Source organism: Mixophyes fleayi, chromosome 7, assembly GCF_038048845.1.
Source record: "Mixophyes fleayi isolate aMixFle1 chromosome 7, aMixFle1.hap1, whole genome shotgun sequence".
Lineage (NCBI taxonomy): Eukaryota > Metazoa > Chordata > Amphibia > Anura > Limnodynastidae > Mixophyes > Mixophyes fleayi.
The window spans coordinates 11,489,924-11,506,220 of record NC_134408.1 but is presented as its reverse complement, the minus strand read 5'-3'; the positions used below and the strand labels follow the sequence as shown (position 1 = coordinate 11,506,220).

The following is a 16,297-nucleotide window of genomic DNA, read 5'->3' as shown; positions in this document are numbered from 1 at the left end:
AATTTGGCAATGGTGCGCTTATGGCCAAGTTGGACATAGAATCGGCTTTTCGCCTCCTTCCGTTGCATCCAGAGTCCTTTAAATTTATGGGTTTTAGAATTCAGAACCGTTACTATGTGGATCGGTGCCTGCCAATGGGCTGTTCAGTATCGTGCGCATATTTTGAGGCGTTTAGTTCATTCCTCCATTGGTGTATCGGGGCAGGGACGGGACATCGCGGCATTGCGCATTATCTGGATGACTTCCTGTTTATAGGTCCGGCTAATTCCCCTAGTTGTAAGGAAACACTGTATGCTGCGCAAGCGTTATTTCGGGTGATGGGGGTGCCAGTAGCTGCAGACAAAACGGAGGGCCCGGCCACATGCCTGAGGTTTTTAGGTATCGAAATTGACACATTGGAAGGTTGTTGTCGTTTACCATCTGATAAAGTGGCAAAGTTACAATCCCTGATACGAGAGGTCTTGGCTGTTCCATCTTGTACGTTGCGTAAAGTTCAATCATTGCTAGGTTCTTTCAACTTTGCCTGCCGAGTAATACCCATGGGCCGAGTATTTTGTAGGAAGCTTCAGCTAGCAACGTCAGGCTTGCGTAGTCCCCATTCCCAGGTGCGTTTGTCGACAGAGATCAGGGAAGATCTAGGCATATGGAGTCGTTTTCTAGTGGTTTTTAACGGTGTGAGAGTATGGCCAGCACACGCAGTAGCTAGTACATCGTTGGATTTGCATACAGACGCATCAGGCTCGAAGGGTTTTGGTGCCTTTTTTCAAGGGGAATGGTGCGCGGCACCCTGGCCGGAATCATGGAGATCCGAAGGCCTGGTGCGAAATCTGTTAACGTTAGAGTTGTTTCCCATCGTTGTGGCTTTGGAGCTGTGGGCTGTCCGGTTGCGCGGCAGGAGCGTGGTTTTTTGGTGCGACAACTTAGGTGTGGTGCAGGCTATTAACAAGCAAAGCGCCTCTTCACGTACGGCGATTAATTTGCTCCGTGTCCTGGTGTTGAGGTGTTTAGAGTCTGATATTACCTTTCGGGCACGTCATGTTCCTGGCGTGGACAACCAAATAGCTGATGCTCTTTCCCGCTTTGAGTGGCAGCGTTTTAGATCTCTGGCTCCACATGCAAGTTTAACTGGCTTACAGTGTCCTCCTTATGTTTGGCAGATGGTTCGTTAGGGATAAGGTGGCTAGCAGAAGCGTCCCTGGCTCCGGCAACTAGAAAATGTTATCAAGGGGCATGGGAACGTTGGTTGAGTTACTGCGCATCTTGCAACAGCGACACTTCAGGTCAGATTCCCTCCATTACGGGTTTTATGTGGAAGTGTTACAACGAAGGGGTTTCTAGAGCAAAAATGGGGTCCCTTTTGGCTGGTATTTCATTCACGGCTAAGTTGAACAACGCGCAGGATCCCACAAAGTCATTTATCATAACTAAAGCGCTGAAGGGTTGGTCCAGGATTCAGCCTATAACTAGCGACACACGCCGGCCGATTGACGGGCAAATTTTAGCCAGATTGATTGCGGCATTGCGTTATTTAGCTACAGATGAATATGAGGCTTTACTATTCGGGCTGGCTTTTTCAATGGCGTATCACGGAGCCTTTAGGGTTAGTGAGTTGGTAGCCAGATCTAAGAACGACATAGGGGGAGCTTTGTTGTTTAGAAATGTTATTTTACAAACTAATGGGATACGTTGTAAGATAGTCAAGTCCAAAACGGATCAGATAGGCAGAGGTCATTGGTTAGCGATTACGGAGCAGCAGGAAACATCCATATGCCCGGTCAAGCTGGCCAATCAATTCGCTAAAATTCGCCCCCCAGGGGAAGGTTTGTGGTTAAGTCATTCGGACAATACGCCAGTAACTAAATTTCAATTTAGTGCTTTGTTAAAACGGGCCCTTGGGGAGGTTGGCCTTAACCCTGTTGAATATGGCACGCATTCTTTCAGAATAGGGGCGGCCACCGCCGCTGCAGCCAGAGGGGCATCTGTCAATGAGATTCAAGCGCTAGGGAGATGGAAGTCACAGGCCTACAAGAAATATATCCGGCCGGATAAATGAGCCTTGTAAGGGCTCTTATATATATGGTCATGTTCTCTCCTTATGTCTCTCATGGTTCTTTATCGCTTTCATCTCTTCTTTTCTCATCTATCACTTGGTGACCCAGGGTTATGCTGCTCGCTGTGTTAAACGGGGGCATGGAGGGATTTTTCCTCTTGTTTTCCTTGGCAAGGCCTGATTAGTGTGTGTGTCTCCCGGGGTTTACAAGGGGTTTTTACCTACATATGGGTTACCAATTTTCCATTTCATTTTGTTAAAAATTTAAAGAATAAAGATAATTTCAGCTTAGCGAGACAAAATAGATAAAAATAAATAAATAAATCAGTCAATAAACGAGACAAAATAGTTCAAATCAATTGCTTCTAGAGCTAAAGATAGGATCTTTTTTCCTTTTCCAATATTCGAATTTAGTTGGGGTGGCCCCTCTGGTAGGGAGGGGATACCTCAGCGAAGTGTTAAAATTGAAATAAAAATAAAAATAATATAGTTCTGTTTCTTAACACGGTTGTTTGGTGGATCAGTTCTCAGATACGGTTATGATTGATGAGACTATTCATTCTGTTTTAGGTTTTTCGGTGAAGAAGACAAGGATATGGGTCGTGGGTCATTCATTTATCTTTTGGGCTGCGAAGCACAGGATAGCGGAGAGGTGGTCCGGTTTCACACACCCAGTTGACATCCGCTGGTTGGGTAAAAGGGGCATGGTATGGGCGGCTTTGATTCCCACGTTAGGGGAAGAAATAGAAGTACACGGTACCCCGGATATAGTGGTCATTCATTTGGGAGGTAATGATGTAGGAAAGGGCAAATCCCTTGATTTAATCATTAATATTCGTGAAGATCTCGCACAGATACATGCCCGATGGCCTTCAATGAAGGTTTGTTGGTCCAACATTATACCTCGATTGTCCTGGAGATCATCTATCCCCCCGGCCACATTGATAAAGGTGGTTAAAAAGATAAATGGATACGCAAGGCAGAACATTAGGGGCACGCAGGGGGTTGTCATTAGTCATCCTGGGTTAACGGTAGACAAGAGGCATCTTTTTAGAGCAGATGGGGTTCATTTGTCGCCAGTAGGAACGGTTTTGTTCATAGAGAGGATTTTTTCAGAGCTCAAGGGTTTAGTTTTTTCTTTAGGTGGCGGGCCGCGTGGTCCGTAGGGCACTCGGCTGTGGCAGGAGAGCATGGCAGTCATAAGGTTGTTAAACATACGGTACTTAATGTGTTGGCAATATAGCCTTGGTTCCCTCAATGTTATTAGACTCGTTGGTACTCTTGTAAGGAGTATCAGGTTTTTGCCTAGAAAGGGCTTGACCAGTTTGAGTTCAGAGGGTATTGAGTTAATTTATAGTGTATAGTACCGGCCAATAGTTAAGGTGTTAACCTAGGTTGGTGGAAAGGAGGCGATCTTCCACCGTATTGGTTCATGTTGGTTTTAGATGGCTGCCCTTGCTCTTCGCCACCTCTATAAAGAAAAAGGTCCAAATTGCTTATAGCTTTTGATAGTATTGATAGATAAAATAAAATAAAGAAAATTAAAATAAAATAAATAAACATATAATTTAAATAATAATTATGTAATAAAAGGACCTTTTTTATTCCAAACTTAAGTCGGTGTCCGTGTATTTATTTTATGGTTGTATATGTGGGGATGTTTTAAACAAAGAGGGGAATGCATTTGAAGGGTAATCAACACTATGCATTTTAATATACATTTTGTTGCTATCTTAGGCTATTGCTCTGTTTCCATTATTATGTCTACCTCTAAATTGACCTTTTCTATGTTGAAGTTTATTATCGATAGCAAAACAAAACAAACTATTAGTAGCCCATGTCTCTGCAAATAAATGTGCTGGTGACTTCTAAAGACCAGTTTGGAGTTTGTAGCTTTAATTTGTGTGTCTGAGGTGTTAAGTAGGTGGGCAGAGGGTTCCTTAGTCTCCCTCTGGTGTTGCAGATTCACTCAGCATTACCCAACAAAGATATTATTCATTCATAACTAAGGTGGATGCACTGCACAGAAGATATTAAGGTGAAGGTTGATATTCAGTAACAGTAACGTACATACACTGCTCCCCACAAACACACATGGAGCTTAAGGACTACTCTCAAACAGCATTATTTACTTAAATATTATGTTACACGCTAAAGTGTTATAATAGTTATAACATTATTAATAGAGAAGGTTAGTTAAGAATAATAGTAAAAGTTAATCTAACTGAAAATTAGAGATTTGGAGATTATTTAGTTCACAACTGTGAATATCTCCCTGTTTTCCCCCCTACTCACCTCTAATGGACCATTCCTTCACTTGTAATGGTCCTGTGTTTCTCTCTATTGGTTCCTCCAGGTTGGGATGTTCCACTCTGCAGATGATGTCTGATCCTTGGTCTCTCAGTGATGGGGTGATCACCAGACTGGCTGTACAGCTGTATGTGTTATCAGGCTGTCTCTGGGACTTGATATCACAATAAGATGAGGGATAATATCTCTGACTTCCTTTCTCCATTTTATACCAGCTCACTCTCAGATAATCAGGGAAATATCCAGCGATTTTACACTGTAGTTTGGATTTACTGTTCAGGAATACGTTAGATGTATCGATTTCACCAATGTGTGGGCGCCAGGGAAAGTCTGCAGAACAATTATTTCATGAAGCTGATTGGCTGAATAATACAGTGTAGTTCAAACACAATAGTATGAAAAGTGTTATACATCTGTGTCTATGAGCAGTCACAAGTAATCCATGTTATTTGTCTACGAGGAATATATTTGGTTATAATTCCAGTATGTTATCAATTGCCTGTGTTAGTTACTTGATTTTCAGTAAAACTGATACTGGGGTTTGTGAGCCGTCCCTGTATGTGTGGGGGAAATACTCTCAGTCTGAATCCCGGGCTGGCTCTCCCCTGATGCCTCCATAGCAAATTTACTTAGTGTTGAGGCTAGTTAATCCCACCAGTGGCTACTGAAATGAAACTTGTATCTCGATTTCTATTTAACTAATGATTTAATTTCTCAAGTGGTGAAAAAAATATAATTTTGTTGTTGAAATCAGGAAATCCGAGTGAATAATATGTTTTGGACATCCAATATGTAGTGATAGGAGAATAGGCAGGTTTAATGTGTTACCCAAAGAGGACAACAGTTTTATAAGATCCATGTGAGGCAATATAACAGATAGTGCCTCACATGGCAGACATTTATTTCTGAAATGAATGTATGGTGTGTAAAAATACATAAGATAACATTCCACAACAGGACAATTGCTTGTGTGGTGTTTCCATCTTGAAATGAAATCCTACAAATGAAAAGTGTTCTCCCCTTACATTATACACCATCCCTACAGTTCCCTCTGTGGTTTTAAATATACACAGGAAAAAAATCCACAATAGGTCATTTATTTGTGTGGCTTTTCTACCCATAAAAGACAGAGGCACTATCTATGCAAAAGGAAATCCTACAAATGAAAGTGGTTCTCTCCCTACATCGTGCACCATCCCTCCAGTTACTGAAATGTTGCTGGAGGACACCAGACAGACCTGGGATCCTGCACCAGGGTAGAGCTGTGGTGACTGCTGCTCATAGAGAATAGGTTACATTGTATCTGATCAGGTTCTGTATTCTCTATATCCCTCCCCCAATGTAAGTGTCAGTGTGTGTCCATAGCTGGGACTCTGGGAGTAATGAGTCCTCCACTATTATTCATCCCATGTAGGGGGAGGGGGGAGAACCCTTTTTATTTGTAGGATTTCCTTTTGCATACAGTGGGTACTAGTTGCGACATTGATGTGGGGTTCCCAGACAAGGCTCATCCACCTATCTGCTTCACTTTGGGGCACTTTCTAGGGAGGGGAGTTTCCCAATATTGACCTCTCATTTTAATGAAACCATAATATAAATAAATCACATTGTATAGTTTATTTATACGTTGTTACCTGTTGAGGTCAGCATTGTGCGATGAGGCTGTGGTAGAGATTCATGCTCCCACGTCACATACACAGGAACCTGGAAATCCCGGGGAAGTCTGCACTCACTTACAGCATCAAATGTTTTCCCACTTTCAGATACAGTTATTTTGTGTTCTGATTTAATGTTACGTTCTCCACTTGTCCATGTAACTGTAATACTATGAGGGTAGAACCTCTTCAGACTCAGAGAACACAGAACCTCCCCTGAGGAACAGATGGAGAATCTCACAGGTTCTATCACCTCCGGGGCCACTAGATATGAATAGGAGAACACTGTGAGTATAATACAATATCATTATCATACACTGAGTATAATACAATATCACTATCATACACTGAGTATAATACTATATCATTATCATACACTGAGTATAATACTATATCATTATCATACACTGAGTGTAATATAATATAATTATCATACACTGTGCATAATACAATATCATTATTATGCACTGAGTATAATACAATATCATTATCATACACTGAGTATAATATAATATCATTATCATACACTGAGTATAATATAATATCATTATCATACACTGAGTATAATACAATATCATTATCATACACTGAGTATAATACAATATCATTATCATACACTGAGTGTAATATAATATAATTATCATACACTGAGTGTAATCTAATATATAAATGCTTAGTGGCGTCTATCTGTCTGTCTGTGTGTGTGTGGAAAAAAAAAACCAAGTTGCAGCGCCACCTGCTGCTCAGAGTTATACACTGACCTACTAAATTCTTAGTGTGTGTGGGAAAAAAAATTCAAAAAGGGCTGAAATTTGGTAGGGCTCAAACTCATTTTCGTGAGGTAATTTTACCTCATGAACACACATTAAAAAGGCTGCTTGCGTCTTGATCTAACGCTCTTCCCTGAGGAGGCCTGGGCTAGGTCCAAATGCATTAAAAGAACCTTTTTAAGACCTTAAGTAGCTTGATTTGACTAGAATGCATGAGTATCATGCACGGGTTAACTTGTATAATATAATTATCATACACTGTGCATAATACAATATCATTATCATGCACTGAGTATAATACAATATCATTATCATACAAGGACTATAATACAATATCATTATTATACTATTATATCAGCCGTTTCAAAACATAATGAGCCACAAAAGGGCTCTAAATATTTGCATGGTCTTTCTTTATACTTTTTTACAGTGAGAACACCTATGATAATATATCACATTAGACATATTGGTTCAGATTCACATACCACATCACAAATTGGTTACATCTTCAAAAATAAACAACCATTATTTGTGCTTTATAGATATTGCACCTCCAGCTACATCTCTACATATAAATTGTATGTCCAATATCAGAAAACCAGTGCAAAGGAACTAATGTGCTTTAACGTGTATATTTTATTGGGTCTAATTATTTAATGCTGCAAAATCCCCTTAGGGAGTGCAGACGTCATTATACATATTTTGAACAATGCGGTCTGATTCATTAAGGAACATAAGTCCGGTTACGTGCCGCATTTTGTGTAAAAATGTGTATGCTCAGAAGCGGTCTATATGCCAGTGGATTTATTAAGGACACAAAGTGAACACAATATGCGTTTTTTTTTAAACGGACATAAATTGCCCACACGTCTGCCTGTATCCAGGTACAAGCAGATCTGAAGAAACATTTCCATTTAAATACAGGTGTAAGTACGCTCTGGTTATACAGCACTTGCAATTCAACTTCGAAAACAAATTACACTTCCGGCAGCTTACGATTTGAAGGGCGGCACGGGGCGGCAAGGGGAAGATGTACATAGGCAATGTACAGTAAGGACGTGTCAAGGTCAAGGGCACACACATTTATCAGATTCGCGCACTGGGCATCTCTCAGGTATGTGATCTTTAGACGTATCACTTGCTCCAGCTACAGGGCAGGTGTAAGTGACGATTGGTAGTAATTACGGTTGCATATGCATGCCACAACATGTGTTTGCAATTAGGAGCAACTGTATAAATGCATTGTATTTACAGTAGGCATTAACATCATGTAAAAAAAAAAAAGAAAAAACAAAAGCATTTTTATTCATTTATTCATTGTAATTTTATTAGTGATTATATTATTAGCAGGTGTTAATATATTAATTTATTTTTTGGTGCGTTCTGATGGAACTTTGTATTGCACATATCATTGTGCGTAACCTGCAGTGTTTTTTCTGTCTGCATACGGCAAGTGCCGTATAAGCAGAATGTACTTATACTTGTATTTAACTGGAAACATTTCTTCAGATCCGCTGGTGCTTGGATACATCCATACATTAGTGCAATTTCTGTCCATTTAAAAAAAGCTAATTTTGTTTACTTTGTGTCCTTAATGAGTCAGGCCCAACTTGTGTTGATTTGAGAAATATACGATCATATGTTACATGTAGCTTAAGGACTACTCTCATATAGCATTATTTATACCAGGATTATTTTATATACTAAAGTTCTAATGTAAAATTATGAACTATTAGTGGATAGAGGTTTACTTAAGAGAGATTATTGAATACACCATTGTGAATATCCTCCTGTCTTTTCCTCTCATCTACCCCTCTACATTCCCTTTTCCTTACTCCACATAATGAAGAACATGTCTATATATTTTTTCTATTTATTGGAGTTTTGTTCTGGTTCGGGGGCTCCCCTCTCTGGCAGAACTCTCTCTCTAGAAGACAGAGATGGAGCAATCACCAACCACAACACCATGACAAGAGTACCATACATGTAAAGCAGGCCACCAATCTGGAGACAAGTGTATAAAACAATGGTTAGTATATAAAGCAGAATCCCAATTTGTCAGATAATGTATAGTAGACCACCTACCTCTGATGACTAGTATATATCAGACCTCCAGTCTTTGGTGACTAGGGAGTATCAAGACTCTGGTGACCAGTGTATAACAGGTCTTCCAGTCCCTGGTGCGTAGAGTATGACAGACACTAAGGGGTATATTTACTAAACTGTGGTTTTGAAAAAGTGGAGATGTTGCCTATAGTAACCAATAAGATTCTAGCTGTCATTTTGCAGAATGTACTAAATAAATTGTAACTAGAATCTGATTGGTTGCTATAGGCAACATCTCCACTTTTTCAAAAACGCAGTTTAGCAAATCTATCCCCAGTCTGTTCTCTGCTGTCCTCAGGAGGTGAGAATAACATCTAGCAAACAACTTCCGGCAAACCACAAGCAAGTAAATCTTAGTTTTATTTCAACATGAGTACAATCATATACTTCTGTGCACAAATGAAAACAGATAATGATTTTGATGCCTTTTAAGGAATAACTAAAAAAGAGAAAAAAACATTTTGAGGACATTGAGGTCCCTTTGTCAGACAAACATCACAAATGATGCTGAAAATACAAGTAATATATGTGAACATTAGAAATTGAACATAAGATACCCAAACACAGTGAGATTTCAATTGGTCAAATTGTCTAATGGGCCAAGTTCTCTACAGCGTGTGGGCTCATAATTACAAACTGATTGAATCTGGTTTGATTTGATATGATGGAAAACCAGATCATACGATCCTTGCCCATAACGGATCTGGTAGAAATGTTCTGTGATCTGGTTGTTCAGCAGTCGCAGCTTTACAGCATGTTATTTACACAATGAAAACAAATGTTTGTATTTGTCACTGAATACAGGAGACACCGAAGATCAAAAACACTGTCAGCTGCTCAATTAGCATTGTCATTACTGTGTGGAATTCTCTTGGTTGTGTTACCTCTATTTTATTTAGAGCATTTGTCCCTTGAGACCATAGATATAACGTAACTGCTGCACTGTTCATATACATACTTATACAGCACTGGTCTAGAACAATTTAGCCTAAAGATAAAAAATGTAAAGGGACAACCTTGTTAATGGGGATTTGCATAAATCATTAATTTTTAGTGTTTTACATAGTAATTTACAATTTACCAAATCTAGTAAAGGAAAATCACCATGTAAAACCTCAAAAACAACCAAATTTCTGGACACATTAAAATCACAAAAGTCACCCATTTCTGTAATATAAAGAACAGATCAGTGGACATCTATTCAAGGGAGTGTTAGTAAATCACCACTGACATCTCCAAAAATAATTCCCCTAGTTTTAGATACTAATGATTGCCTGAAAGCCAGAGAGATGAGTGAGATTTCCATTTATTTCAATTGGCTTTCCACTACATCAGCCCAGTCTGAAAGTAGCGCACACACTGGAAACCCCACTAAAATGCCTATGCCATTGACATTAATGGCAAAACTTTTTAAGAGAAACTAGTTAAATTCCCACTTTTGTATTGTTCAACATTGCTGCAAGTCGCTTGATTTAGGAATACAATTACTATTAACTAGATTAAATTAGATTGGCCTGATTAGTTCACAATTTTTTTATGCCAAATTTGAGTGATTTGAAACTGCTGAACAAAATCGATCTTTACTAGATCCATCCACTAATTGCTTGTTTTGGTTACAGCACCATTAATAAAATGGGTTGTAGAGTAGGTTGTAGTGGTGTCTCAGGGCAGTGGCACACCCCTACTTACTTGTGGGTGTGGACTGTTCCTTCACTTGTAATGGTCCTGTACTTCTCTCTATTGGTTCCTCCAGGCTGGGATGTTCCACTCTGCAGATGATCTCTGATCCTCGGTCTCTCAGTGATGGAGTGATCACCAGACTGGCTGTACAGCAGTATGTGTTATCAGGCTGTATCTGGGACTTGGTGACTGACATCTTATAGGTCTCACAATCAGATATAGGATTAGATATCTGTCCTCCTTTCTCCTTCTTATACCAGCTCACACTCAGAGCATCAGGGAAATATCCAGAGATTTTACACTGTAGTTTAGATTCACTGTCCAGGAATACATTAGATGTATCTATTTCACCAATGTGTGGACGCCAGGGAAAATCTGCAGAATAGTTATGTATTGATTAAGCTGAATGGCTCAGATATTATAAAGGACACAAGGAAATAATAAAGTGCTTTCTAAATACAGTAATATAAATGATATACTATGAACTGGCACAAGTCATCTGGGATATTTATCTCCCAGGCATCTTACATATGTTTGGTTATAATTCCAGCATGTTATCAAGTCTCTGTGTTAGTTACATGTGATTTCTAGTACAACTCGGTCTGACACTGGCATTTGTGAGCCTCCCATGGAAATGTGGGGGAAATACTCTCAGCCTGAATCCAGGGCTGGCTCTTCCCTGATGCCTCTACAGCAGGATTACTTAGTGCTGGGCACAATGGCAATTGTCCTTGGCTACTGAAATTAAATGTAATTCTCTATTTATATATAACTAATTACATTATTTTTCCATGAAAAAATGTAATGTAGTGAAGAAACCTACAGCGCTATCCATCCGACCATTCAGATTATTGAATAGGTCTGTCCTGACTGAGCCTCCTGAAAAGGGTTCTCCCCCTACATTGTGCACCAATCCTCCAGTTACTGTAATATTCCTGGAGGACACCAGACAGACATGGGATCCAGGGTAGAGCTGTGGTAAATGCTGCACATAGAGAACAGGTTACATTGTATCTGATCAGGTTCTGTATTCTGTACATCCCTCCCCCAATGTAAGTGTCAGTGTGTGCCCACAGCTGGAGTCCTCTAGTATTATTCATCCCATGCCTACAGTGGGCACTAGTGATGAGATTTATGTGGGGTCCCAGGCAAGGATCTCCCACCTATCTGATTCACTTTGGGGCACTTTCTAAGGAATTGAGATTACCTGAAGTGGACATCCCCTGTACTGAAATTATAGTATAAATAAATCACATGGTATAGTGTATTTATACATTGTTACCTGTTGCGATCAGCATTGTACATATAGGCTGTGCCAGAGATTCATGCTTCCACGTCACATACACAGGAAACCGAAAATCCCGGGGAAGTCTGCACTCACATATAACATCAAATGTTTTCTCATTTTCAGATTTAGTTATTTTGTTCTCTGATTTCATTGTGTTACGTTGTTCTCCATTGGTCCATGTAACTGTAATACTATGAGGGTAGAACCTCTTCAGACTCAGAGAACATAGCAACTCCCCTGAGGAACAGAAGGAGAATCTCACAGGTTCTATAACCTCCGGGGCCACTAGACATGAATAGGATAACATTGAGTATTATATAATTTCATTATCATACACTGAGTATTACACAATATCATAATCATACACTGAGTATTACACAATATCATAATCATACACTGAGTATTACACAATATCATTATCATACACTGAGTATTACACAATATCATAATCATACACTGAGTATTACACAATATCATAATCATACACTGAGTATTACACAATATCATTATCATACACTGAGTATAATATAATATCATTATTATGAGATTATGACTAAGAGCTTTTTGTCTATGTGGGTCAACTGTACACCATTTTATCTATGCCTTGAGCTTATACCCCTCTTTGGGGTGCTCGTGGCTCTGCAATGCCGAGCCCGCTGCTTGTCTGCTTTATAATGTTGGTGCATTTCTCACTAGCACCTACATTTAAAGTCATTTTCGATTTGCCATCTGGGTCTAGCGCAGACCAACCTGAAGATTCGTTGTGTGAATTGGTGAACTGGAGCCCCTGCACATGCAGGTTTGATGACAGCAATGGTTGTGTACAGTAGCTGCAGCAGACATGGAGGTGTACATTTACCAGTTTTAAAAATAATGGCTGCCAGGCCAATATAGAATAGTTATAAATAAGAGAAATTGTATTTACATTTACAAGCACTCCACCCCAGGGTACTCCTTCCATCTTATGAGCAGGTGTGATACTCCCGGCACGACTCTTTGAGGCATTACACCCCACCACTGGAATGTCTGCTCTGGCAACAGCCCCTAAAGCCATCACGCCTCACTACTTTCAGTATTATTCCCAGTGCAACCCCAACTCCCTATATGGTGACCAAGAGTTCACCTGAAGGGGAGGTCACAGGATATGATTGACTTAAAAAGAGGAGTTTTCGGCAGAGGGTCAGTCCAATACACACTCAGGTGCCAAAAACTACAGTTTCCAGCATGTTTAAGCTGCAGGATGTTGTGTCAGTGCCAGTCAAAATTAGGGATTTTGGTCCCAGAGAATGGAAAGAAGGAAAATTGCAGGAGAGTGGCAGAGGAGGAGGTAGTCACAGCCATACCATACCAGGCTTCATACCATAAGGAGCCATACTAAACACTGAAACAAGTGCCTGCACAGAGCTGAACCACCAACAAGGGAGGAAAAATACAGCAGATGTGAATATTGTGTGTTTGAGAGGAATAGGAGCAAACACTCTGCACAGCACTTACAGACTGAGGCTGCTGGAGGGGAGAGAACACACAGCCTGTATGAATACTGTGTGTCTGAGAGCCCTAGATCAAGGCAGAAAAGCAGAGAAAATACACAGCATTTATAGACTTAGGAGATGAGAAGGCTTCACATCCCCTAGGCAGATTTGCAAACCTCACAGAGCAAGCTGCAATATTGACAGACAGAGCTGCAATCCTTAAAAACAAGTCTTTAAGATCAGTCACCAATGCTGCCAATCAAGGGAGAGCAGCAACATTGTTAGGGAATTACAGGGAGAGTCCAGGCGGTAAATTTATCAAGCTGCGGGTTTGAAAAAGTGGAGATATTGCCATTAGCAACCATTCAGATTCTAGTTAACAGTTATTTAGTACATTCTACAAAATGACAACTAGAATCTGATTGGTTGCTAATGGCAATATCTCCACTTTTTCAAACCCGCAGCTTGATAAATTTACCCCCAGAAGTGTTCCAGTTGTTCAGTTCCCTTGTAATTGTTACAGGTTCCTGCTGCTGCTATTGCTTCTACCCCATTTACCCTATAGTGTGGAGAGTATTTCCAAGTGTTTGAGTCGTGTACATTTTGCAGAGTTGTTCTGTATCCATGTGTGAGCAATCTGTCTAAAACTGCATGCTGCTCGGGTCATTATTGAGTCCGCCCTCAACTTCACACTACACATCCTGTCCCTTGCCCAATCCTGTTTCCACCACCTTCATAACATGGCCAGGAATTGCCATTCCCTTTCCCTGGATTCCACCAATACAATCGTACATGCTTTTGTCATCTCTTGCCATGATTATTGCAATATCCTGTTCCTCTTCCACAGTGTCTCTCTGCAAAGCCCTTCATTGGCTCCCCATTCCCTCCAGAATACAATTCAAGCTGCTTACTCTCACCTATAAATCCCACAATAATGTCTCCCCCTCCTACTTCTCCAACCTTGCAAAGAAATTCTACACTCCTGCTCTGTACAGTCAATGACCTTCACATTTGCTATCACCACCTCACATTCCCGACTTCAGGACTTCACCAAAACTGCTTCCCACCTTTGGAACTCCCTGCAACATCTGACCAACCTCCAATCTTTCAAGCACCCCCTCAAAACTCACCTTTTCACATTTGCCTACCTACATCCAAACCAAGACTGCTTCCTCCTCACGCTCCAACTGCCCTTGCCACTTCTTTCACTCCATCCCTATTTTCTTTATTTGCTTCCCCGTCCCATCCGAAACAACTTCCTCCTCTCACTCCAGCTGCTCCTTCCACTCGCTTCCCTCAATCCCTATCATCTCAGTTTTCTAAACTGCCACTTGTATGTTTACAATTATGAGCTTGGCCATCCCTAACTAATGTCTCCTTGTCCTCTTTTAAGGTTTCTTTTGTTCTATTTATGACTTCTAATTTAGTTGCTTTCTTTTTCTCTTATTGTATTGGTTTTTGCCGATGCCATTGTTCCTCTTGCCCCTTACTAATTGTATTTTATTCTATTTCAATTTTGTTTATTTTACAGAGCTGCGGATTCTGTGGCACCTTATAAATAAACTATGATGATGATTTTGGATGCTATTCGAGTGGAAATGAAATTCGGTCAATTACCACAATCCATATGTGTGCGGTCATTGGCTAATAGTCCTATATAGGGCTTTGGAAATGCCGTCATTTTGCTTTATGACTGAACAACTGGATCTTTGCCATTTTTCCCTCAATGTGGGTGGACAACTTCAGTGACAGTGTTGCACAATTATAGTCTATAACATACAGAACGAAGTAGCTGATATTTTGTGTGACATTAATAAACTAAGACAGGTATCTTAGTATTCACATTTGGAGCTGATTACTAAACATCTGTACTTACATTACGTTATATGTATTAATGTACCATACTCACCATTCACTTGTAACGCTCCTGTACTTCTCTCTATTGGCTGCACAAGGCTGAGATGTCCCACTGTGCAGATGAATTCTGATCCTTGATGTTCCATCAGTAACGGAGTGAACACCAGACTGGCTGTACAGCTGTATGTGTTATCTGGCTGCTTCTGTGCACCGGTAATTGAGGTATTATGTTTAGTAACAGGAACCAGATTACGGCCTCTATTCTCCTTCTTATACCAGGTCACAGTCAGATCATCAGGGAAATATCCAGAGATTTTATACTGAAATCTGACTTCTGTATTCACAAGTAAAAACGGTTTATCTATTTCCTCTATCACCGGACGCCAGGGAAACTCTACAAATGAAATCATATTACTGTATGCAGTAAAAGAAACGGTCATGTACTGTAAGGAGAACACACAATCATGTAATGTAGTATCTTCTCAGACTCTGCAGTGTTATTTCCATTCTTGTAAGTATTACACCACTGCCCTGTACGGCTGATTGCCAGGTCCCTCACTTATTACAGCAACGTTACTGACAACGTAATATAACATATAGTGTTAACTCTGAAACTCCATCTTTTACCTAAAATCAAGAGCTGTCTCACACCCCAGGAGGACTCAATCCATCCAGTCTCACACTAAATCCACAGATCATTACTGTAGAGCTATGACCGGACTGCTGTACTCGCTGCAGGGAAAACATGCAGACTGACTGGGGCATTTATAAATGTTACTGCTAATAATGGTATTGAAATGATAACACACTGTAGAGCACCACATGTATAACACAGAGAGTGCAGGAAGTTCTAATTTTTTGTGCCACCCAGAGTGGAGAGGGCTTAGTCAAAAACTGGGCAAAGCTTATTACCAAAGGTTTATAGGGGCATATTCAATTAGGGTTCCGGTCCGCGGTAACGCGCGTTGCAGCGGAAAGTGCACGTCATTGCCGGTATTACGTTACCGCAATAACGCCGATTTTCATAAGCAACCCTATGGGCTGCGAACGAAAATCCACGTTATTGCGGTAACGTGGATTGAGTTCGCGGCCCGTTCCGACGCGATCCC

The 16,297-nt window shown here is 40.4% G+C and overlaps 1 protein-coding gene across 1 annotated transcript in view; it reads right to left on the bottom strand.

The window, feature by feature from the left end:
* LOC142098455 (uncharacterized) overlaps positions 1-16,297 on the bottom strand; it is a 584,882-nt gene that overhangs the window by 545,343 nt on the left and 23,242 nt on the right. The window contains exon 5 of the mRNA XM_075181300.1: positions 15,241-15,582. Within this exon, the coding sequence (XP_075037401.1) occupies positions 15,241-15,582 (342 nt within the window). The remainder of the gene's footprint in view (positions 1-15,240; positions 15,583-16,297) is intronic.